Consider the following 24,220-nt stretch of genomic DNA (forward strand, 5'->3'; position numbering starts at 1 on the left):
CGCGCGCCGGCGCCTACGTGCTCCCTTCCACTCCCCCCCCCACCATCCCCGTCCTCCCGGAAGCAGCACCCGGGGTCGCGCCACTTCCGCTTCCTGGGCGGTGCGGGCGGCTGGCGGGACGGGAGGCGCCATGGCCGGCATCAAAGGTGCGCGGCGGGGGCGGAGCAGTTGTCCTAGCAACGGCGGCGGAGCCCCCTCTTCCCCCACTCATCCCCCCTCTACGGTGGGCAGCGCGGAGCTGAGTGGCCCCACCAGGCCCTGGGGGGAGGTGTGGGGGAGGCACGTCCCCGCCGGTGGCACCACGGGAGGTCTTGGCCCTGCGGCCCGGCCTGGGCCGGAGCTGCCCTGAGCCGCCCGCTACTTCGGGAGCGGCAGGGGCGGCCCCGGGGGGAGGGTATGTCCCGCCCGGAGCGGCGGGGCGACCCTGGGGGTGTGTGTTTCCCGTCCGGGGGGGTCCCGCCCGCAGCGGGAGCTCCGTGCATTGTTCGGAACGGGGAGAATGTGCGTTGTAGAACGTCTCGGACCCTTCACCGGCGTTGGTCTGTGCTCTCATTGCAGCCCTGATCACCCTGTCCTTCGGGGGAGCCGTTGGACTCATGTTCTTGATGCTTGGATGCGCCCTTCCCCAGTACAAGTAACGTGCACTCGCTTCCTATTTTGCATCTCTTTTGCATGACTGTCATTCCAGAATTCATTTCGTAGTTGCAGTCTCCATATCTTTTGGAGGGTTTTGGGGGTGGGGAAAAAAGACCATCTGGTAGTTAATTGTTGAAGGATTTTCGCCAGAGAGGGGCTTGCTTTATTTACAACTGCGAGTTGGGCCATCACCTCAGTGAGTGGCAAAGACCCACATAAAATCATCAGATACTTATGTATTTTGACACAGCAATAGGTATTTTCTTTGAAATGTTCCTGTTTTTTTTCCATTTACTCCTAGTTCTTTATTCTTCGTTAACTCAGATGTTCACCTTGATAGTTCATCTCCACTGTCTTGTTTCGATTCTCCCTCAGAAGTGATGCTTCAACATGTCGTGTTCCTCCTCTGGTCATAAAAGTCACTTCTATTCTTTCTTGAGATACCTTTAAACTTCAAAGATAAACCTCAAGCTGTTCCATGAACTTATACCTATGTATAGTCTATGTCTATACTCAATAATAGGTTGGTCTTTTAAGCATCAGTTATCGTCAAATCTAATACCTATGCTCTAAGCCTGACATTTCTTACACAATCTGTTGATTCAGCTGGACTGGGGCGATACATGGGTCAATTGAACAGTATTCTTGTAGTTGTTGTAAAGATTCATTTCCAACACCTGTTCTTATTATATTCTTAGTACAATACTTTATCACAATCAACTCTCAATAATGTCTACATCTTGCATGGATATGTTTATAATTTTTTCTCATTTCCTGTAACAAGAAATCACTATAAAGTGAAGGCAACAGAAGTTAAATCACCAGGCTTGGCTGCAAACTGTTAAAAGATTGTGCTATCCTAATGTGTCTCCAGTATTTTCCCTCTGAGGCTGACAAGCAGGTAGCATCTCCTGAAGTCAGTAGCAAATATGTGTTATCAGGGAAGCGTTTGTATTTTCTCTGGCTACTTGGTGGCAGCTGGGCTGTCTGTGGCTGCCAGGTGGGCCCTTGGCCACGTACCACACCTGGTAATGTCCCGTCTGGAATAACTGCAGCTGCCGTCTGCATTTTCAGTCTGTTGATTCCTATCTTGTAGTTTCTAGGAGATGGGAAGCAGCAGACCAAAAGTTCAGGAAGGTAGGCCTGTGGCTTTGACCCTTTCCAAATAAATGCTGACTACAGAAAATCCTTTAAATCATCTTATTGAGTGTCAAATAAGCACAAGATTTAAAAAAAAAAAACTGTCTCAGTGCCCTGTGGCAGTGAAGTTGTGGCTGAGAACATAACTCTGTTCTGTGTATGTGCACTGGAAGCTTACAGGCAAAATGACGTGAGGGCTCTGCAAAGGTGTATCTGCAATTCTTGAGTAAATCTAGCAAGTTCATCTTGTGAGGTGGCCTTGGACTTAGGCTTGCTAAGTCAAATCTTGCTTTATGAATATCCTGTTAACGGGTTGTCTGCTGCTGCCATTGTGGTCAGATGAAGCTGCTAACAAATCTAGTCTATTGGATTAATGTCAGCCTGCTCCAAAGTGAAGGATTTGCTTTGCCTGTGCTTGTGTCTGACTTTCCCAAATGCGGATGCTGCATGTAGAAAATGTCTTGCATTGATTTCAGGAAGAAGAGGAAGTAAATCAAGTTAATTTGAACTTTTCTTCTTTCTTTTTCAGCCAGTACTGGCCACTGTTTGTTCTGTTTTTTTACATCCTTTCTCCCATCCCGTACTGCATAGCAAGAAGATTAGTGGATGACACGGATGCTACAAGTAATGCCTGCAAGGAGCTAGCAATATTTGTTACGACAGGCATTGTTGTCTCGGCATTTGGGCTACCAATAGTGTTTGCAAGAGCAGAACTGGTCAGTAATATTTCAACCTTTCTTTTTTTTCTCTAGAAAACATTGTCTGTTATGTTTTTTACTGAAGGTAAAGCTCTGATGCACTAGGTAACTTGTATATAAATACATTCTGAAAATACTCGCAGTGGAAATGGAATAAGATTTTTCTCAGCAAGAAAAGGTAATACTAGAGGTGGAAGCATGGCAGAATGTTGTGATTGCCAATTTCTTCATGTGGTCCTAGAAGAATCCCTAACATCCTATAAGCAATACAGAAAAAGATGAGATATAAAATAGTGTGAAAACGCAACAGGCAACTAACGAAACATAAAAGCGTATTGAGTACTTTGAATGCAATTTATAGAATAGTTGGGCTAATGAAGCATGAATAAACAATGCACTTCTGCACTCACTGTGAATTATATTCGTGTTATCTTTTAAACTTTTGAGTTGTGACTACATCTTTCCCAGTATATGGCTTTTCACTGAAATCTTTTAAAGATGGTCTTGTTTGTGTGAATTTCAGGGATCCTACTAAGTCAAAAAAGATGGAGTGCATTTTTGTGAAATTTCTTTAGGCAAGAAGAGCTTAGACAGTTGGTTTGATTACCACACACTCTTTGAGTAATTTATTTACACTCTGTGGAAAACATTCACCTCCCTTTGTGTTACGGGGATATCTGCTGGCATTTTGAAGACCTACATCCTTAAATGTGTGGTTTAAAGAAGTCTGATAGCATGTCTGTAGCTGGCTGCAGGTGTGTTTGATGCTGTTGCCAGGCCTTACTCTTCTATTTTTGAATGTTACAACAAAACAACCCTGCCTGCTAGCCAGAGCTTTGAACATGGCTAGAAGAAATATGCGGTGATGCTTGGCTAGCTGAATTACTTGAGTTGTTTTAGGTAAACCCAGCCTTTTTGGCATAACCACAAGTAATGAGATGTCGCTTCCTTGCATCAAGGACATGTTGCTGTAGTTGTTGTCTAGAATGTGATGTTAAGATGTTGCCTCTTGTCAGTATTATGTTCAAAATGTATCTAACTAAACTCCTCTTATTCACAGATTTACTGGGGCGCATGTGCACTTGTTCTTACGGGAAATACAGTAATCTTTGCCACGATCCTAGGATTTTTCTTGGTCTTTGGCAGCAATGATGACTTCAGCTGGCAGCAGTGGTGAAAGGAAGATAAGAGAACTATCACTGACATCGTGTCATGCAGTGGCCATCCATACAAATGAGAGAATGGGCAATAAAGAGAAGTAGCGTAGCAGCCTCTGGAGTATTCCAGATGCTCCTTTTCACCTTGTTCGTTCTGAGTGTACTACTGTTGCTGACAGGGTTTCTACATTGTTACGATGTGGAGAAATGATTGATTTCATTTTTACCTATGATATGTTTTTAGGTGCTCTCGGTTTAAAATTGTCATTCTTCTGTTTGGTGTTTATACGCAGCTTTAAATCTGGAACAAGAACATTTAAACGTGGTTTCAAAGAAGATTCAAAGTTTTGTTTTGTTTTAGTTAAGCATTAATGCTGTGTTTCAAATAACATTTTTTAAATGGTGATTAAATTGTATACAAGCTGAATGGCAGTAGAGATTGTGCACCACCATTGTCCATTGCCAGGTCATTAGATCGTTGCTATATTTGGGAGAGGCGGGGGGCGTACCAGTTGCAGATTTTTCTTCTGCCCATACCTCAAGCTGGGTGATGAATGTTTGATAGCCTTCATTTCAGGAGAAGGCTGGGGAGCAGGTAGAGTTATTTGGGAGAAGTCCTAAATTTAAACACCGCTAGCACTTTTACCTGCTTTCTTACCAATTCTTGTGTGGATGTGACATTCAAATATTCTGTAAATGTATTGATGCTACAACATGCAAAACAAAGTTGTATTGCAGGGGAAGGGCAAATGATCTTTAAATTCCATTTTTTAAAAAAAATATCTTTTGAACTCTATTTATAAGCATTGTATGGTTTTGAACTTTTATGTCAGCTTTTTACCGCAAAGATGGTAAAATGTTCATCTATGGAACTACTGGTCTGTGTTTATTTGAAGCATATACAAAGCTATTTCTTCCTTCCCTCTTTTAATTTATTTTATACATAGTATATATATATATATAACAAAACAGCTTTTCAAGTGTAGATTAAAACCTTAGTGTTAAACTTGCTTAAGAATGATCTATTTTTCTTTTTCCCCTTCACACAATGCTGTTGAGGCATGACTTTTTTGGAAGTCACTGTCTGAACTGATTTCACTGTTTTTAAGTTCTTATGCACTCAGTTAATAAGAGTTAATGTTATCTCTGTAACTGTAGCTTGTGTTCTGTAAGATTGCACATGTAGCTTCAAATATTTAACACAGGTTTCCTGCATACCTTTCAATTGTCTGGATTTTTCATTTAAAGAAATCTGCCATTAGACATTCCATCACGAGATGTTTGATGGGTGCCAGTTAACCAGGTTTGATTGTACCATGTGCAGTGATAAACTTGACCAAATATACTTCTAAACTGTATTTTTGTTCAACTCTAGGAAACTTACTGTGCATATTTAAAAGCTGACAATTGCTTAGGTCTTGCATAACAGTGGAAGAGTATGAAAAAGCACAGAGTTGCAGGTCTCAGCTGTAGTACCTGTGCGCAGATGTAAACAAAGGATAAAAGCTTGAATATTTGAAGTCAGGTGGTAACACTAGTTTCTTGTGTGATGTGCTCAAGGAACTTACATAGCAGGTAGGGGCAGCAGGGGTGTCACTGTCTACCTGCACTGCTTTGTAATCTTATCCTGGGTGTAAAATAAGAGCTGAATGGTATCTGTGCTGGTAGAGGAACAAACAGCTACCAAGAGTCTTGCATAGAAGCTAGTCTATGGCAGCTGGTCTTCCAGTTATCAGCAGATGTGCCACCTGACTGCCTGCGATGGTGACTTTCGGAGGTGTGCAAGGGCTGTACGATCACTTGTTTCATCGTCTTTTTCAGTGAGATGTCTGTGTCCCTGCCCCCAGCACAATGGATGCTTCAGAAAATCTTCTAAACCGGTGGCTAAATTTGCAGTCCTTGCAGAGGAGGAGTGATTAGATTTGTACAAATCATTGGAATCTGTTACTGACTCCATTTTTGTGGTCAGGAACTGTTTTCTTTCTCATTCCTGTGCTGATAAGCCCGCTTCTCCATGTGATGCTGCTGTCTGGATCGCTGGGCCATATTGCTGACTGTATGCACTAGCAGTGCATTTTTTGTATGTTAATTGCATTACAGCATTCCCTTCTTTTACTGGCACACTGAGGGTGTGCAGTATCGCTCTGATTTATGAGCTAGACATTTGACAGGTATGATCCTTCCATATAATATGCACTGAGATAGCATTACCGTCCTAGAGGGGAAAACTTTGAACAATAAAAATTTTACATAGCAATCAGTTCTGTATGTTTAATCAAGAATACTCTAATAAAAGAGTGTTTTGTTTAAAGTATTAATTGGTTTGGGGTTTTTTCCCTTTCTTTCATGTGGTTGTCATTCCTCTTGAGGAGATGTTACCAGATTACCTATTAGTCTTTAAGAGTGAGTATTTGTGCCATTTATCTTGCACTGCCCATAAAAAGAGGCTTGATTGTCTAGGGCTGTGCTGAGCTGGCTTTGCTGGTTGTACCTCCTACCTGCAGTTTATCTTCAGTTTGTGCTTTAAACTCAGGAGGTTTAGACTGGCTATTATGAAAAACTTCTTCACTGAAAGGGTTGTCGAGCAATGGCAGAGGCTGCTCAGGGAAGTGACTGAGTCACCATCCCTGGAGGGATTTAAAAGACTGGTAGATGAAGCATTTAGGGGCATGGTTTAGTGCTGGACTTGGAAGCGTTTGGTTTATGGTTAGACTCAATGATCTTAAAGGTCTTTTCCAACCTAAATGATTCTGTGATACCAGTTACTACAAAGAAAAGTAGCTCTATCCCAGTCAAAACCTGCACCATGGCTTATCTTTGAGACGTGTATGTAAAGTAGGATGGTCTTGTAGTGTGAGTGGGTAAAAATCAGCCAGTTTTGAAGGGGACTGTAAGGTGCCCTTCATAGGGGGCAAAGTTGTGGTTGAATGTATGGTGCAGCTGGACTGATGTGAAAACTTAACGGGTGAATTTTTGGAAGTTATTGAGATGTGTAGATGTGGCACTTAAGGGCACGGTTTAGTGGTAAACTTGGAAGCGTTAGGAAAATGGTTGGACTTGATGATTTTAAGGGTCTTGTCCAACCTAAGTGATTCCGTAATCCTGTTATATAAAGTGACAGCCACCATATTTATTTAACCCCCCCCAGCCTTTGTAATATTTGTAATAATTAATGATATTTATGAAATTTGAAAACCTATGTCTGTCAGCAGTCTTTTAACATGAGAAAGTAGCAGGAATTGGTGGAAAATCCTTCTGTTTGGTGGTGTGTGCAACTGCCCTGTTCTGCCTCCCCACACACATACCCTTTGGTCACATTGAGGGAGGTGGTTCTCCCCCTTGACTCTGCTCTGGTGAGACCATGCCTGCAATACTGCATCCAGCTCTGGAGCCTGCAGCCAAGGGAAGACATGGACCTGTTGGAGCGTGTCCAGAGGAGGGCCACAGAAGTGACCAAAGGCCTGGAATGCCTCCTCTGTGAAGCGACGCTGGGAGAGTTGGCGTTCTTCAGCTTGGAGAAGAGAAGACTGTGAGGAGACCTCGTTGTGGCCTTTCAGTACTTAAAGGGGGCTTATAAGAAAGATGAGAAAAAGCTTTTTAGCAGGACCTGTAGCAATGGGATGAGGATTAATGCTTTTAAACTATAAGAAAAGTTCAGAGTAGACATTAGGAAGAAATTTTTTTTGCTGGGGGTGCTGAAACACTGGAACAGGTTGCCCAGAGAGGTGTGATGTCATGAAAAGCCAAACTCAATAATCAATGTCAATTTTATTATTATAATTCTTTATTATGCGGGGCCAGGCACACAGGGAATAGCTCCACCTAACACGTGTGCAACTATTGAGGCCGAGTACATGATTTTTACACTGGTTAAATATACATATTAGTATAGATTCTGGGAAATTCGTTACATATTTGTTATTTTTTTCTGGAATAGGTGTGTTTATTATAATCAATTCTTGAAATTTATTTATATAAGTTTCCTCACCTTGGTTCGCACGCCCTGCCCTCTGGGGGTCTTCTTTGGGAGTCTCTAGATGAAGGCTGTAGGTCTCCCTCACAGCTGAACTTTTCAACTCCCCTTCTTGCACATGCTCTTAAACTCCTTGTGCTCCTCTTCAAGGTTGCATCTGATCCTAGTCCCTGTTATTTGGTTTCATGAGATACAGTCACATTCTTTCCACATTCTTTCTAACCTCAACCTTGCTAAAAGTCCTTACTTAAGCACAAGCATCCAGGCACAGGCTAGCTGAAAGTTATTATTCAAGGTAATCCTACATTTTAGTTCTAAAATCACAAAATCTATACATAATATTCAAGTGTATAATAGGTTAGCAAGTTACAACAAATCACGTTTTCCTTCAGCAAGGAGACCTTATTGTGGCCTTTCAGTACTTAAAAGGGGCTAATAAGAAAGATGAGGAAAAGCTTTTTAGCAGGTCCTGTAGCAATAGGACAAGGGGTAATAGTTTTAAACTTAGAGAAGTTCAGAGCAGACATTAGTGTGAGAATTAATTGAGAAGTTTTGCTGCAGCTGGTTTGTATGTTTAATTATCTTGTCATATAAATCTGTCTCGTATCAAGAGATAATATGCAGACAATCTCCAGACATGGATAAATAAGCTGAAAGAATAAACACTCTTAGAGTTGCAAGAATTTATTGATATGCTCAGTTGTCTAGCAAGATGTAGTTGTCTTAGGTCAAGAGATAACCTGAAGGAAGTCTCCAGACACAGCTGGATAATCCAAAAAATAATGAGTATTCTTTGAAGATTTATATGGTTGTCTAAAACCAGTATATATGCCCACTGCTTTTGTAATATGTTATGCCTTTTTTAGAAAGGCATCCAATTAAGCGCTGAGTTGTAAAATAAAAATAGTATTGCCTTTGCTTCGAAGACTTTGTCGTTTTAAATATTTTACTAGTAAATGACTGTTTCTCACATTAGGAAGAATTTTTTATTTTTGCTGGGGTGGTGAAACACTGGAACGGGCTGCGCAGCGAAGCGGTCGATGCCTCATCACTGGGAACATTCAAGGTCAGGTTGGCTGAGGCTCTGAGCAACCCGGCGGAGCCGCAGACATTCCCGGCTTTCTGCAGGGAGTTGGATCGGGCGGCCTCCATGGGAGACGTGGGCGGGGAGACCACGTGTCCCTCGCGACGTGGCGGCGCGGGAGGCGCTTCCGCTTCCGCTTCCGTGGCGGCCCGCGGGCCCCGCCTCCCGCCCCTCCGGCCGGCGCGTGCCTCCCTCCCTCCCTCCCTCCCTCCCGGTTCCAAGATGGCGGCGGCGGCGGCGAGCGGCGCGGGGGCGGCGGCGGCGCTATGGAGCGAGGTGAACCGCTGCGGGCAGAACGGGGACTTCGCCCGCGCGCTCAAGCCCCTCAACAAGAGTGAGTGACGGGCACCGAGCTGCGCACACCGCCGGCAGCGGCGGCACGGGACCCGCCGAGACCCTCCATGACCGGCGGGGGGGGCGGGGAGGAGCGGGAAGCCCGTGTCAGGGATGGGGGGAGCCGGTATGAGGGGTGGGGGAGCCGGTGCCATGCCTGGGGAGCTGAGCCGGGCAGCCCTGCCCCAGCACCGTTGTTTGCGCCCACTCCATCGCGCAGCCCTTGCTGTGAGCCAGGCTCTTAAGCCTCACTTTTGTTTTTTCCCTCTGTTTTGATGGTGGGAGGAAGGAGTCTTTTCCCCTGGGAACTGGAGCGGTGGCAGGTTGTCTATGGACCAAATGACTTGGGAGCGATAACTTGCTCGGGAGTGGGCAGCCTGCGTTGAGATGTGTTGTTTTGATAGTTTAGCATCCAAAAGGGGGTTGCAGTATAAGGCATGTGACGGCCAGAAGTTCTCCCTTTGCAGCCTGTAGGGATTAGGGAATCCTCTCCTGTCTGAGCAGACCTGAGAGTTGGGATCACGTGGAAAAAATCAGTACCAAAACCAGTGTTTCCTACTTCTTCACTGTCTTCCACTGACAGAAAGTATTAGTGTTCGAAGGGACTGCCTGTCTAGAGCCATACTGCTCTATATCAGGTGATTTTCTTCCTATACGTGCATTAGGTGACACTCGGGTTTTGCCACTGTAATTCTCTGCCTGGAAGTGAAATACCAGTGAAAGGTTTATCCAGGTGTGTGCAGCTCCTGTTATCTTCCAGCCATGTTATCATGGCAGTTGCTTCAATTAAGTTCAGTGTTTATTCTGGATTCTTTTATCCTGATTGGATTTGTTTAATGATCTGAGCCATAGCAAGCTATGCCAGGAATCTTTTAAGTTGTCATGACTGCTCTCTATGATGGGTTTTTGCAACTCTAATAACATATGGCTCTTGAAAAGTCTGAATGTTTCTGATAATGAGTTAAATCCTTGTGTTGAAATTGTTTTCCTCTCCAGTACTGCAGATCAACAAAGAAGATGTGACTGCGCTTCAGTGTAAAGTAGTGTGTCTGATCCAGAATGGGAACTTCAAGGAAGCCCTCAGTGTAATCAACACCCATGCTAAAGTGTTAACCAAGTGAGTTGTGTCTTGCTGTACCTGACAGTAAATGAAATCACAAGTCCTTGAGAAGCTGCTGGAGCTTCTGTGCAGGGGGACTAATAGGCAGCAAAATAAAGAGCAGGAGGTGCTCTCTGCCATCAGGATTGGGCTTCTCAGTGGAACATTGGTTCATTCTGGGTGTGAGAGGTGGTCTGGATGGTGATCTAACATCTTATTGTTACTGTTGAAGGGATTGTCCCTAGTCAAGTTTGCAGCCGCCTTCATGAGCCGAGTCTGCTTGTTGGTGTGGTTGCACACTGTAGCTTGTACAAGGGAAGGGGGCAGATATCATGGGGAGTGAAGAGAGGAGGGTGAAGCCCTTGCCAGTGGCAGCAAGCTGTTTGCATTGCTTGGCTCCTTAGGATCCTTTTCTTTGCCAGCCTGCAGCTGCCGCTTCAGCTTTTGGGGTGGTGCAAACCCTTTGTGCGTGTTCTTAAAATCAAAACCTTGGAGACAATTTGTGTTTGAGAAAAAGTCAAGCTTCCCATTTGTGTCATCAAGCAGACTCTGATTTTCTTCCTAATATAGATGCTCTTTGTGCAATGAGTAGGATAAAAATTGCTACACAAAACTGCCTGGCTGCAAAATGTTCGTATTTCTCATGCTGCTTTTCTTACGAAACTTTCCAGAAAAGCGTGTTGGAGTGTTAGTGCAATGAAACATACCCTTGTATGTTAGCATCTGGATAAAACATAATTACCTTATTCACAAATTCCTTCTTTCCTGAGGTGGAAGGAGTTTAATTTATGCTTTTCAGTATGTGGTGAGGAGGAGGAGAAGGAATTTCTCTAAATTAAACTGGCTTCAAAGTTCTCCATATAATTTCTTTAGCTTTACTCTGCTATGTTTCTGTCTCTGTATCCTGCAAAGCAGGAAAAGTGATGGTTCTTGCTCTGCCTTGAAGTTTTCCTTTCCTGTCCTGAGGCTGACCCACTGCTTTGCTTTAATTCTTAATATTGTGTGTTTGTTTTCAGACTCTCCTAATACTCAGCTGGACTGAGATAATTTTAGATAGATAGAGAAGTAGCTAGTAACAAGTGACACCAGTGATGAACTAAGGGAATCCCTGAGTAACTTCACTTTGGCTTAAGTGGCGACTCAGGGGTAGGTTGAACATAGCATTCAAGGCTGTGCTTATTTGATAATGCTTCCCTGCTGGTGTAAACTTGCTTTGAAGCCAGTTCTGTGTGAACACCAATAAAGTCTTTTGCTGCAATTCTGCTGCGCTGGTGTTTCAGAATAGTTTAATGTTACCATTTGCTTGTTATCAGACTACAGGGGGACTGTTTTTTGTACTGTTTCCTTCTCTCTGTGAGTCAATTGCCTTTGAAAGTCTGCAGTTAACAATCTTTACTGATATGACTTCTCCTTATGAAGAAGTTGCATAACAAAGTTTGGTATTGTTTTACCTTTAGGCATTTGATTTGCATTATCAGTAGGAGGTGGGGGATGGTGGTGGGTTGAAATGTCATGTGTCTGGAAACACCAGAAAAAAAGAAACTTCATCTTTTAGGTGAAATTTTGATATTCCTTGTTAGTTGAAAACAAAGCAGGTTTAAGATATTTCCAGCACTCAACCAATACATAACCTGGGATCATGTGCTCACCTCTGGTGTTTGGCTCTTTGGGAATGTAGCAGTCAGTGACAAATTAGGGCTACTTAAACAAGTGTGTTCAGGCGGGTGAGCGCTGTTGAATGACAATTACAGTGTGTGCTGCCAGCTTTTGTCTTGTCCTTGCAGTGATGTTATTGCCTTTGAGAAGGCCTACTGTGAATACAGGCTGAATCGTATTGAAAATGCTCTCAAGACCATTCAGAGTGCCAGTCAGCAGACAGACAAACTGAAGGAGCTCTATGGACAAGTGGTAATTACAAGCTTTTCCTCCTGGTGGGAGTTGATGTGCTGGATGCCCTGTCCCTCCTCTAATGTTGGGCAAGTATGGGGATGAAATTTCCTTCTCTGCCTTGAAAGTAAGGAGAGGTACAGTTCCCATCTGCTCCATCTTCTGTGGAGCTTTGGTCACCTTTTAGTGGAGAGTCCTCATCTTATTGCCTTTGAACCAAAGCAATACATTTGTGACTCCTTCCTTCCTGGGCCTGGCCTGATGACAGCCATCTGGCAGAGGGGATGGAGGATGGAAGTGAGCTGATGAGATGTATTTGTGGTTGAGCCAACTGCTTGCATAAGATACCTGCCCAGGAATGGTTTGTGGGACCTGACATCTCAGGTGTTAGAAGTGAAGCAGGAAAGAACTTGGTTTTTTTTCTCTGGTTTCTTCCTGGTTGATTAGAACAGTTATGTGAAGAAATAGCTGTCTTCTTTCAGCTGCATGAAAGACCATTCACTTAATTTCTCTCATAGAGAAATGATCTAGTCTGGAAAAAGGCTTTTTGAGGACAAAACCTTGTAAGCTGCTGCTTTTAAGGAAGGTGGCTTGAAGTAAGGACAGTGCTGTTTGCATGCAGTTAGCTGGTGTCATTGCTTGAGCCCTTGCAAATGTAATTTATAGAGTTTGCCCTTAAAGGTAGATGCAAATGTTAGTAATGTTCTGCTTAAAACATGATGCTCTGCTGCTGCCAGTCTATGAGGAGAGAGGAAGGAGGCTGTAGTTCCTGGCATACACAGGGAAATAATCTTCCAAAGGCTAATCCCTTCCCCTTCTCAGTTGTACAGGTTGGAGCGTTATGATGATTGTCTGGCTGCGTACAGGGATCTAATCCGCAACTCCCAGGATGAGTATGAGGAAGAGAGAAAAACCAACCTCTCTGCTGTTGTGGCAGCACAAAGCACATGGGAGAAGGTGATGCCAGTAAGTAGTGGGGGTATGTGTGTGTGCATGTGTGTAAGCGTGAGAACCAAGGAATAAAGGATGTGGAATCATAGATATTTAACAGGATGGAAATGTGTTCCTGTCTTAATGACTTCTGAGTGTATAGAAGATCACCTAGTGGTTTCCCCTGTATGGAGGAATAAACACTGTTACTGTTCGTGAGTTGTACTTCACCTTTGATCTGTGGGAAACTTGTATTAATTGATATCCTAGCAGAGCTGGATGCACATCTCTCTGAGCCTGCATTAGGCAGAAGATCTGTGACGACTATCACTTTCCTCTGTTTGGAAGGGTAAAAGCCAACTGCCTGCATCACCCAGCCATGCTTAGGGATATTTTTGTTAATGAACAGTGCAGATTGTAATGCTTACATTTTCTCAAAAGTCTTTGTCCATGGAGGTGTGCACAGCATGCTTATCTTTCCACTCAGTGTTGCGGATCCACTTTCTAGTTCTCTAGAATAGCGGTTCTTATCTGCTCTCTTTCAGTAGCCTAAGTAGTCCCCAAGTTCATGCTGGAGTTTTGTTCCTGCCTTGTCAATTGCCTCTGACTTTGTTGTGCAGTGTGAGGAAATATCCTTTGCACTGTGACTTACTTGGTGGGTGTGTGCCCTTTTAAAATTGCATTTAAATTTATTTTGCAAGGAGTAGTTTGAATGTGCAATGAAAACTATAGTTTGCGACCCTTGCCTGTCAAATCTGTATAGATCAGTTGGTGTTTATGCAGTGTTAATTTTGCTTTTCATGCTAGGAGGATTTGGGCCTTCGAGAATCTACCTACGAGCTGTGTTATAACAGTGCATGTGCATTGATTGGGCAAGGAAAGTTGAATGAAGCAATGAAAAAACTACAGAAAGCAGAAGGTAAACTCATGGTGAGGTGAGAGGGAAACTTTGTGTGATAAAGTAGTTGTTTTTTTCCTGTAGACACACTTAATCAGAGAGAAAGGTTTTGAAAATGTAAAAACCGACCAGCAGCAGGATTTGATGTCAGTTCCTAGATGGTTCCTGACAGAACTGGTGTTTTTGTAGAAGTGTTCCTGTGCAGCTCTTTTCCAAAGTTGTGTGGCATGCACCATCTCCTCGCTCTCTTAGAGCCCACTATTGGCGTCCAATGCCTTTCAGCAATTTTTTTGGAAGTAGGAAGTAAGAGGAAAAGTCCTCTTCCTTTGCAAAGAGGATTTTTTTCTTATGGTGGGGAAGGGAGATTTTGTGTGTGTGTGTGTTTAAAAACACTCAAACAAAAAAAAAACCAGCTCCTGGAGGCAGAAAAAGGAATAATTAGTTTATTTCTGATCTAATTGCACTTGCAGACAAATAGGTCAGTTCTGTTACGATTTTGATGATAGAATAGCAGCTCTCCCATGCAACGGATTTATTAAGCTTGTGTAATTTGAGCCTATGTGCTGTGATCGTAGTCCTTCGGAGAGGAAAACAAATGGTGTTCTGGTGAGGTGTATGAGAAAGTTAGGTGATTTGTACGTGTACTAAAAACTGATGGAATTGCTACCCCATAAAGGATGGAGTACTCTGAATATTGCAGGCTTACAGTGCTTAAAATTACTCCAGTTGCAGCCAAGTGATCCCTGTGGAAAAGATCAGGAGCTAGGTTTAAAGCAATTTGCTCAGGAGACAAAATGAGCGTGTGGCTCTGCTCTGAGAAGGCAGCTCTGGGAGGGACAGTATCTCCTGTACATTTGATATTTCTTCTGCATCATCAATTCTTCTCCCTCATGTTCAGGGCCATCACCATCAGACTTATAATCTGATGTGCCCTTGTAATGCTGCAGAAGTTTCAGGGATACATGAAAAAAAGTGTATGTTCCCTCATGCTTCTAGGCTATTTTTTTTCCCCTAGAACCTTTTAAATTGTGTTCCTTGGTCTGTTTTTTTTCTAGAGCTGTGCCGCCAGTCGCTGTCAGAAGACTCTGTAAGTTCTTGATGTGGTTCTGGAAAGGGTTTGCTTTGCACTAGCATGAGCAAGGGTGCGGTCACGAAGTGTACTGCAGGTAGCCAGATGATGGCCAGAGCTGCTGTGCGGTTTTACCCAGCAAGACATGGCCACTGCTGTTGGTACCAGCTTGTGAGGCTGGGGCAGCAGTCGTGGTTGTTGCAGAAGGGCAGCAAATGCTGCAAACTCTTTGCTGCTGTCCTCCTTGCACAGGGATGTATGTGGGTTGTCTGAAACCTCCTTGTGACCCACCCCTGCTGTGGATGAATGCGCTGGGTGGGTGGTGGGACACACAGGAAATTGGTAGTTGATGTTGCTGGCTCATGCAGAAAGGCAGATTCAGTGCAGTAAGTTAAGGATGTCTACAGGTTCTTGCAAGAGCAAGTGAAGCTTTCTTTTCTCTTGGTTTAACTCGTATGTGCTGTGGCTACAACCTTCACCTGTAGTAGCTGGGGTGCTCTGCTACCAATGCTGCCCAAGAGAGCTCATAGGTATTTGCCGGCAGAATGCAGCTGGGGGAAGAGAGGTGAGATGGCAGCTTTCTTTATTTTACATTAATTTTCCTTCAGGATGTAACAGAGGAAGACATTGAGGCCGAACTGGCCATTATTCATGGTCAGATGGCTTATATCATGCAGCTGCAAGGTCGAACAGAGGATGCTCTACAGCTCTACAATCAAATAATCAAGTTGAAGTAAGGGCTTTTCTAAAACAAGTGCTCAGTCTTGAGGGTGGTGAAACATTGGAACAGGTTGCTCAGGGAGGTGGTAGATGCTCTGTCCCTGGAAACATTCAAGCTCAGGTTGGATGGGTCTCTAAGCAACCTGGTCTATTTGAAGATGTCCCTGCTTACTGCAGGGAGAGTGGACTAGATGACCTTTAAAGGTACCTTCCAACCCAAACTGTTGTATGATTCTTTGATCTGTGGAGAGATCACTGTTTAATAACATTGTGCTTTTTACTTCTCTAATCTGCAGGCCAACAGACGTAGGACTGCTTGCTGTCATTGCAAATAACATCATCACAATTAACAAGGTATAGAATTACCTTGCTGCATTCAATGTGGTTACTCTGCCTGCTTCTCTACTTCTGTGGAGAGAAGGGAGATAACCAGGAAAGACTTTTTCTTAAGTGGTAGTTAAATTACAGACCCAGAGACCTTTTCTTCTTCCGGGAATGTAGTGAAATCTTCTCATGATGTTTGATTTCCCCAGGACCAAAATGTGTTTGACTCAAAGAAAAAAGTAAAACTGACCAATGCAGAAGGTGTGGAGCATAAACTCTCCAAGAAACAGCTCCAGGCGATTGAATTCAACAAAGCTTTGCTGGCGATGTACACTAACCAGGTACAGAAAACTGATTTGTGGTGAGTAGCTGCAGATTTACTCCACAGGAATTTGACTATGCAGAAATGGATACACAGCTATTTTGTGTCAGAAGATAAGACCGCTTGGTTAAGGCACATAATTGAGGAGCTAAAAAAATCATTCCTAAAAGAACAGACAGTCAATTGTGTAGTGACTTGAGTGTTGCTGTAGTGAGGATGGTGTGGAGATGGCTAGAAGACAAAAGGTGTGGGGGGCATTCTAAGATGCTTCTGAAGTGCTACTTGGAGGACTTGTTCTTGGTTCTGTGTACCCATTTCAGGGAAGCCATCACTGGCCTCTATTCTTATGTACAACTGGTATGCTAGCCCTGTGGTGTTAGGTGCTTGCAGTGGTTGAGAAAACTGTACTCTCTCTTGCAATTCCTCAGGCAGATCAGTGCCACAAGCTGTCGGCAAGCCTACAGTCGCAGAGTCCTGAGCATCTGCTCCCTGTGCTTATCCAGGCAGCCCAGCTGTGTCGTGAGAAGCAGCATGCTAAGGCTGTAGCGCTTCTACAGGTAGGTTAAGAGAAAGTACTCCTTTGACTTGACTCTAATAAACTCGTGCTTTGTGTGCTGTTTCACTTTGTTTTGTCTAGTTTAACTTTCCAGGGGTAGCTGACTGTGCTTATTTTGGTTTGGTTTAATCCTGCTGGAAAGCATATATACCAAAGTGAACAATGGTACTTTTAAAGGGAAATAGTTCACTTGCACCTCTGATTTTTATGCTTAGGAAGCTGTAGTAGACAAGCGGTGGACTCTGCTGCTCTGCTTGCAAGCAGTTTGCAACACCCTCCTTTTATGGAGGTTGTGAGTGGCTGGGATGGAAATCTCAGAGAGTGATGGGCCACTGGCACGCTGTGGGGCCCTCCTCTGCTGTGTGCTGAAGCCTTCCTGTGCCGGAAAGCTCGCTTTGGCTCTTGCCAGCTTACTGTGACTGAGCATGAGATATGATGCATGAAAGCAGCAGCCTGATGCCCACGCACGTATTGAATTGTTCTTTCTTCTGACTCTCAGGACTTTGCAGATCAGCACCCTGCCAATGCTGCTGAGATCAAGCTGACGATGGCCCAGCTAAAAATTGCTCAAGGTATCCAGTGTCCACCTTTGTTGGGAAGTGTCTGCACGTGATACTGGTACAAAGGATGAGAAAAACAGGCTTTAGGGCAATCTTTGCTGCAGTCTCATTTGTGGCAGGTGTGAAGAGCAGAGATGTTTTCAGTCAGGTATTCTATATCCACGGCTGTGGCAGTGTAGTGCTCATAGCTTGATGTCTGGATGTCCAGGCCTCACAGATCCCTGGCAGAGATGCCTTCGGTCTTTGTGAACAATAGAGCTGAATCTGTTCTGGGGCAAGAGGGTCTTGAGAGCAGTGTGGTGCTACTCCCTGATGATACCGTTCCTGTATACGATTGGGCAGCACAGAGTTGCTCCTGGAAGAGAAGATCCTGCTCGTCAAACTTGTTCCTGAACACATGCAAGACGTGGCAAGGACAGAAAGGTCCTATCCTTTATTTCTGTAAAAGGGGAGAGGTGTTCTGAGAAAGGGCATGGTTACGTCCCTATTGTTTGCCTTTGTCTGCAAGTTCACTGTCAGGGTGAAGTGTTACCATGCCACTCAGAGCAAGTTGGTCACTGTCTCTCTTCTAGGCAGTGTCACCAAAGCCTGCATGATCCTGAGGAGCATAGAAGAACTGCAGCACAAGCCTGGTATGGTAAGCAAAACTCAGTCTGAACTGTGTGAGATTTTTCCCTTGTAGCACAGCTTTGTTTTGTCTGGTTCTTGTTGCCTCTCCCCTATGGTCTTTACTTGACCTGAGTGTCTGCAGGAAATTTGAGCCCATCTTCCTTGTCTTGGACAAAGGCTGGATTATAAGTTGCATCAAGCGGCCTGAATTTAGCCACAGAAGTACTCTTCTGATCAGCAGAGATACTCTCTGCCTGTGTTCCCAGTTTCTCATAATCCCTTAGACTTGTATGTTGCCTGCATTTACTTGCTTGACATGAGTGGAGCTGCTTCTTCCCTGGTATGTACTCTTGGGAAGGTTTTGGAGCAGTTTTAGGGTAAAAAACATTAGGGAAGAAGTGCCAATTGTTTCATCCCTGCAGCATCGCCTCAATCTGCACATGTTTTCACATTTGGTGTTCAGAAAAGCCTGCTGACCATGAAAATGCTCAAGTGCTCAGCATAAGCATCTTGAGCAGAGGCGGACAGTTGCAGGTCTGTTCCAATTGCAAGATGGAAATGATTTGTGGGGGCAGTCGGCAATAACAGCTCCATGCCCTGGGTCACGTCTAGTGTTGACTGGGATGTAGACAAACAAGTGGTGTCTGTGTTATCTCTTCAGTGCCAATTTCTTTTTTGATGGCTCTTGGGATAAAGAATGGGGGAAGAAAGAAGGTTTCTAATGAAATCGTTCCCAGTGGCAAGCAAAAAAAGGGCCAGGACAAGAAGATTCTTTCTGTGAATGCAATCTTGTAAAGGATTGGTGGAGATATTTCTTTCGGAGGGACCTGGGAAGGAAGGTCTTGTCTGCATACTCTGCCAGTTAGAGCAGCTAGTTTTTAGGAACAGAGCAAAGCTTATGTTGACTCGGCGTTTAGGAAATACCATCATATAACGGCTGGCTTTTTGACTATACACAGCTTGTGTGAAGATCTGCTATAAGCTGCTCTTGAATGTTTACAGGTGTCTGCGTTGGTGACAATGTACAGTCATGAAGAGGACATTGACAGTGCAATTGAGGTCTTCACACAGGCTATCCAGTGGTATCAGCAATTCCAGGCAAGTCAGACTAGAGAAGCTACCGTGCCAGGCTTTGTCTCAGGCTTCTCTAGCTAGTCTGACTCAGCTTTTCCCGTTGATGCATAGCCCCAGCAACTCATCCAGTTGGGGTTTTGGAGACCTGTGAGCTCCTTTTTTGTGGGCATTTGTTTTATCACTGTTTGATTATTTTGGATGTGTTGCAAACAGGGAGCAGTAGCTCCTATCAGATTAGAAGAGTGGAGGCAATGAATGCCCATATTTAGCAATTGAGGCTTCTGCCTGGTTAGGAAGCATTGTGGAGCAGAAAGCTGCCTTGTCCCACGTGGTCTTGCCTCACGTCCTGGAGTGCAGAGGTGGTCAACTTTCTGCCTAACAGCGTGCTATATCAGTTCTTGGCCACATCTCAGGGGCATTAAAGCCACCTAGAAGTTGGGCTCTGTGCTGCGATAAAGAGGAACTAATTATGGTTGCTGTGTCTTTCAGCCAAAGTCTCCTGTCCATTTGTCGCTGATACGGGAAGCTGTCAACTTCAAACTAAAACATGGCAGGAAGAAAGAAGCAATCAGTGACTTGGAGGAGCTCTGGAAGTGAGTTGGGTAGTTGCTGAACAGGAGTTCCCCACCGAGAGACCTTTGCAAGATGTCTGATGCCAAGCAGCATCTGACAATGTTGCTTGACTGGTAGCCCACCTTTAGAGTTGCTTTTGCACAAGGGCTCCAATGCAAAGCCATATTTTGGAAGGAGGGAGAATCATTCATTTGTTTTGTAGCTGGTATTCACTTGAAAACTGGCTAATTTGTCACAGAGGCCTCTTGCGTGCAGTGAAGGTTGCTTTGGGGACTGGGATGCATAATTTTTTCTAGTGCTGCATAAACCATGGGTGTTTAGGTTTTAGTTTTCATTATGCATTTGCTGGGATTTTTTGGGGGGACTGTTAACATGTCTTTGTTACTGGGACTTGAGGGATTTTTGTCTTTCATTGGCCGCGTCATGATACTGTCTGCATCTGCCTTTGTCCACGCCAGTGATATTTAGTGATGTGTTCACAGGAGGCTACAGACTGACATGCCTGTCCCCACAGATAGCAGCTCTGGTGCAGCAGTGAGCACTGCACAGTGATACCAGTCTTTGGAATGAGTGTGTACCTTGGTAACTTGGACGTTTTCTTTCCTTTCCCCTACAAAGGCAAAACCCAAAAGATGTGCATACTCTAGCACAGCTCATCTCTGCCTACTCCCTGGTGGACCCTGAAAAAGCAAAAGTGTATCCTTTTGTTAGTGGTATCAGAGCAAAGAAAGAAGCACTTGGGTGTTGCTTCCTTGGATTTCAGGTGCGTAGAGAGTTCAAGCCCACCCTCACCTGAAGAAAGGCAAGGACCATCTCCAAAACAGCTACATACCCAGGTCAAGTGGGCTGGAGCTACTTTATTTCCCTAATTGGTTTGATTACTGCAGAATCCCAGGATCCTTTTGTCTTAGGCCTCCTTCTCTTTACGAACTGGTAACTTAAGACTAGGTGGAACAAAAAATAGGAGCTCCTTCATCTTTTCTGTCAGAATCTTAAACCTGTGGTAGTAATGCAGGACTATGCCCAATAAAACATGGCTGAGCTCTTGCTGACCCAAAAGATCAGGGTCATGCGCTGCTCTTGCCACCATGACTAGCTTTCAGAGAAAGCTGCTTCTATCCCCATATCAAAGAACAGAAAAACTAGGCAGATGGCAATTAAGCAGCTCATCCCAGCTTGTGTAGGAGGCTGGTGAGAGGGCTGGAACTAGCCCCGTAGGCCTGTCTGGTGTCTGCGTTGCTAACAGGCTGAAGTTGTTCAAGCTGAAGTTGGTCATTGCTGTCTGGACAAACCTGGATGTTTACCTTTTTGCTTGCTGCCTGCTGGTTTGCATCCCTGAACTCTTCCCTTGCAGTCTTAGCAAACACTTGCCTTCTTCAGACACCATGTCGCTAAAAGTAGATGTTGATGCGCTGGAGAACTCCCATGGAGCAACCTATGTTCGGAAGAAAGCTGGGAAACTCACTGGAGACAACCAGCAGAAGGAGCAAGGGTAAGGCAGGCTGCTGTAGCTCTGGTGCTGTCATTCTTTGGGGTGGCGCAAGAACCACGCTGTGTGACATGGGCCGTGATGCAGAAGGCAGACTGGTGGAAAAAGAGCCTCTTTCTTAGCTGCAAGGAGCTTATCAGGTTTTGAGAGAGATGGGAAGGGTTTAGCTTCTTCTATAGCTAGTTTTTAACTTTTCTGCTACTTCCACGTTGTGTCAAAGCGTGTGTTTCTCTTTTTGCTTTTCAGGCAAGGGGATGTGAAGAAGAAGAAGAAAAAAAAGAAGGGTAAGTTGAGTTTCCTCACTGTTTGTGCAGCACAGCCTCTGAGAGCTTGCCACATTGTTTCTTCAAATAGCCAGTGTTCAGCTCCCCAGGAGCTGGAGCCCTTTGATGGGACTTTGTTCCTGTGAACAAAAATCTTCACAATAGATTGTTTGGATGAAGCGTTTTTCCACAGAAGTTATACTAACACCCTTACAGGATGTTGTGGATTATGAGCTTTTTGTGCTTCTTGGCCACTGACATCCCATGCGTATCCCTTAGTGATGCCTCTATTTTGAACCTAATCTCACTTCTTGGCATTGGATGTTCTGTAGGAAAGCTGCCTAAGAACTATGACCCCAAGGTAACTCCTGACCCTGAGCGGTGGCTTCCAATGCGAGAGCGTTCCTACTATCGTGGACGGAAGAAGGGCAAGAAGAAGGATCAGGTTGGCAAGGGGACTCAAGGTTCAACCACAGCTGGCTCCTCTGAACTGTAAGTACCTGTTTTGCAGGGCTTGGTGTAGGGAAATCACTTCTGGGTGGCTGGGAGGGCTGGGTTTGTGCTGCTTTTCTGTGGCTTTTTCACCACACCAGCTGTGGGTAGCACAGGTGAAACTGCACTTTGTCACTTGAACCTCCTACCAGCTGAGGTCACTGAAAACAAAATGATATGATAAGCATGCTTGAAGGTGCCAAAAGTGCAAATAAAATTCCTGTAGTCTTTTAATGTGCTTCTCTTAGCTTTGATAAGATGAAATTTGCATGCTTTCTCTTGAGCTATTTACTTTCAACTCTTTTGGTGACTGGAGAACCATTAGCCAAGATTTGGCTTCCTTCTAAGTTGACACTGATTATTTGAGCTGGAATTAGGGTTTACCATTGTGTATGAGGCCTGACAGAAAGATGGTGACTTACTAGCATCTGAGAAGGAAGTACTTCTAAAATGACAGCAACGTGGGAAATTGCCAGTGCTGTCTGATAGTTTCTCTTTACACGGCTGTCTCTCAAAACAGATGCATGAAAAGCCTTTTGTGGCGCTGTTGGCTTGAGCAGTGTTTGCAAGTAGAGCTGGCATGAAGGTTCCTTTATGGCTAAGGAGAGAGAAGGAATGTTGGGTTCACATTGCCTAAGCATGAGGGCCTGGAAGGGTTCTCTCATGTTGTGTGAGCTGCCACCTCACATAACATTATTAAAAAGTTACCTTGCTTTTGGTATTGATGACTTGCACTATCTAGTGAACAGTCAGTTAGAAGGCAGTTGCCTGCCCTTTGAGATGTGTTCTCATTGTCTGTCAGCCCTTCTATATATGTTGAAGCTTATTCAGGATCTCCATTCATGAGTGCCTTCCCACACATAATGCTACCTAATGCTATTCTATGGGCAGCTGCTGTCTCCTATCAGCTTCCTTCAGTAGTGCCACATCTTGCAGGTGGTTGTGAACCCATGCGATGTCTCTCTCTCTTGTCTTCCCTGCAGGGATGCCAGTAGGACTGCCAGCAGCCCACCTACCTCCCCTCGGCCTGGCAGCGCTGCAGCTGTATCAGCCACAAGTAATGTCATCCCTCCCAGGCACCAAAAACCTGCTGGTGCCCCGGCCACCAAGAAGAAACAGCAGCAGAAAAAGAAGAAAGGGGCTAAAGGAGGGTGGTAAAAAGCAGGATGTGTAACCTCCCTCCCTCAATAGGTGATGCTGGTTGCAGAATAAAGGTCAAAAGCAAGTACTGGCAAAAGACTCTTGGCATCTGGATCTGTGTCCTGCCCATCATTAGTCTGGGGGCTGATGGGTTGGTGTAGGCACTGTGATGTGTCTCCTCATCAGGTTAACCTTCCTCACGCTTTGCCACCACTGCTGAGGTACTTAATGCCTTCTTTGCTTCAGTCTTTAATTGTAAAGAAAGTCGTTCCATCTGTGTACAAACCCAAGAGCTAGAGCAAAATGAGGCTCCCATGATCCAAGAGGAGGTGGTCAGAGCCTTGCTAGCCCAACTAGACACCCACAAGTCTATGGGGCCGGATGGGATTCATCCAAGGGAATTGAAGGAGCTGGCAGATGTGCCGGCCAAACCCCTTTCCATCATCTTCCAACAGTCCTGGAGGACTGGGGAAGTTCCACTGGACTGGAGGCTGGCTGATGCGCCCATCTACAAGAAGGGTCGCAGGGAGGATCCAGGGAACTACAGGCCTGTCAGTCTGACCTCAGTGCCAGGGAAAGTCATGGAGCAGGTGATCTTGAGTGCTATCATGAAGCACATGCAAGAGAACCGGGTGATCAGGCCCAGTCAACATGGGTTCACGAAAGGCAGGTCTCGCCAAACTAACCTGATCGCCTTCTATGACAAAGTGACTCGGCTGCTGGATGAGGGAAAGGCTGTGGATGTATCTTCCTGGACTTCAGTAAAGCCTTTGACAAAGTTTCTCACAGCGTTCTGCTTGAGAAACTGTCAGCCTCTGGACTGGACAGGCGCACACTCTCCTGGGTGGAAAACTGGTTGGATGGCCGGGCCCAGAGAGTGGTGGGAAATGGTGTGAAATCCAGCTGGAGGCCAGTGACAAGTGGGGTTCCCCAGGACTCAGAGCTGGGTCCAGCCCTGTTCAATGTCTTTATCAATGACCTGGATGAAGGCATTGAGTGCACCCTTAGCAAGTTTGCGGATGACACCAAGCTGGGTGGAAGTGTTGATCTGCTGGAGGGTCGGGAGGCTCTGCAAAGGGATCTGAACAGGCTGGACCTCTAGGCTGAGACCAATGGCATGAGGTTTAACAAGGCCAAATGCTGGGGCCTGCACTTGGGGCACAACAACCCTATGCAGTGCTACAGACTAGGAGA

General features: G+C 44.9%; 2 protein-coding genes across 2 annotated transcripts; both read left to right on the forward strand.

Annotated features, from left to right (window-relative positions):
• The first annotated feature begins 61 nt into the window (after positions 1–61).
• Positions 62–4,586, forward strand: LEPROTL1 (leptin receptor overlapping transcript like 1). Its single transcript, XM_069855418.1, has 4 exons — positions 62–146; positions 559–634; positions 2,306–2,492; positions 3,535–4,586. The coding sequence occupies exons 1-4, from the start codon at positions 131–133 to the stop codon at positions 3,649–3,651; spliced, it is 396 nt and encodes a 131-aa protein (XP_069711519.1). The 5' UTR covers positions 62–130; the 3' UTR covers positions 3,652–4,586.
• Positions 4,587–8,890: 4,304 nt separating this feature from the next.
• Positions 8,891–23,125, forward strand: SRP72 (signal recognition particle 72). The gene is made up of 19 exons (XM_069855446.1): positions 8,891–9,022; positions 10,018–10,138; positions 11,905–12,028; positions 12,830–12,973; positions 13,745–13,856; positions 14,891–14,922; positions 15,513–15,637; positions 15,921–15,978; positions 16,158–16,289; positions 16,699–16,827; positions 17,326–17,398; positions 17,959–18,023; positions 18,998–19,093; positions 19,559–19,662; positions 20,261–20,338; positions 20,997–21,134; positions 21,378–21,415; positions 21,727–21,886; positions 22,870–23,125. The coding sequence occupies exons 1-19, from the start codon at positions 8,911–8,913 to the stop codon at positions 23,042–23,044; spliced, it is 2,016 nt and encodes a 671-aa protein (XP_069711547.1). The 5' UTR covers positions 8,891–8,910; the 3' UTR covers positions 23,045–23,125.
• The last annotated feature ends 1,095 nt before the right edge of the window (positions 23,126–24,220 follow it).

The sequence above is a fragment of the Phaenicophaeus curvirostris genome, chromosome 4 (genome assembly GCF_032191515.1).
Source record: "Phaenicophaeus curvirostris isolate KB17595 chromosome 4, BPBGC_Pcur_1.0, whole genome shotgun sequence".
NCBI classification, from domain to species: Eukaryota; Metazoa; Chordata; class Aves; order Cuculiformes; family Cuculidae; genus Phaenicophaeus; species Phaenicophaeus curvirostris.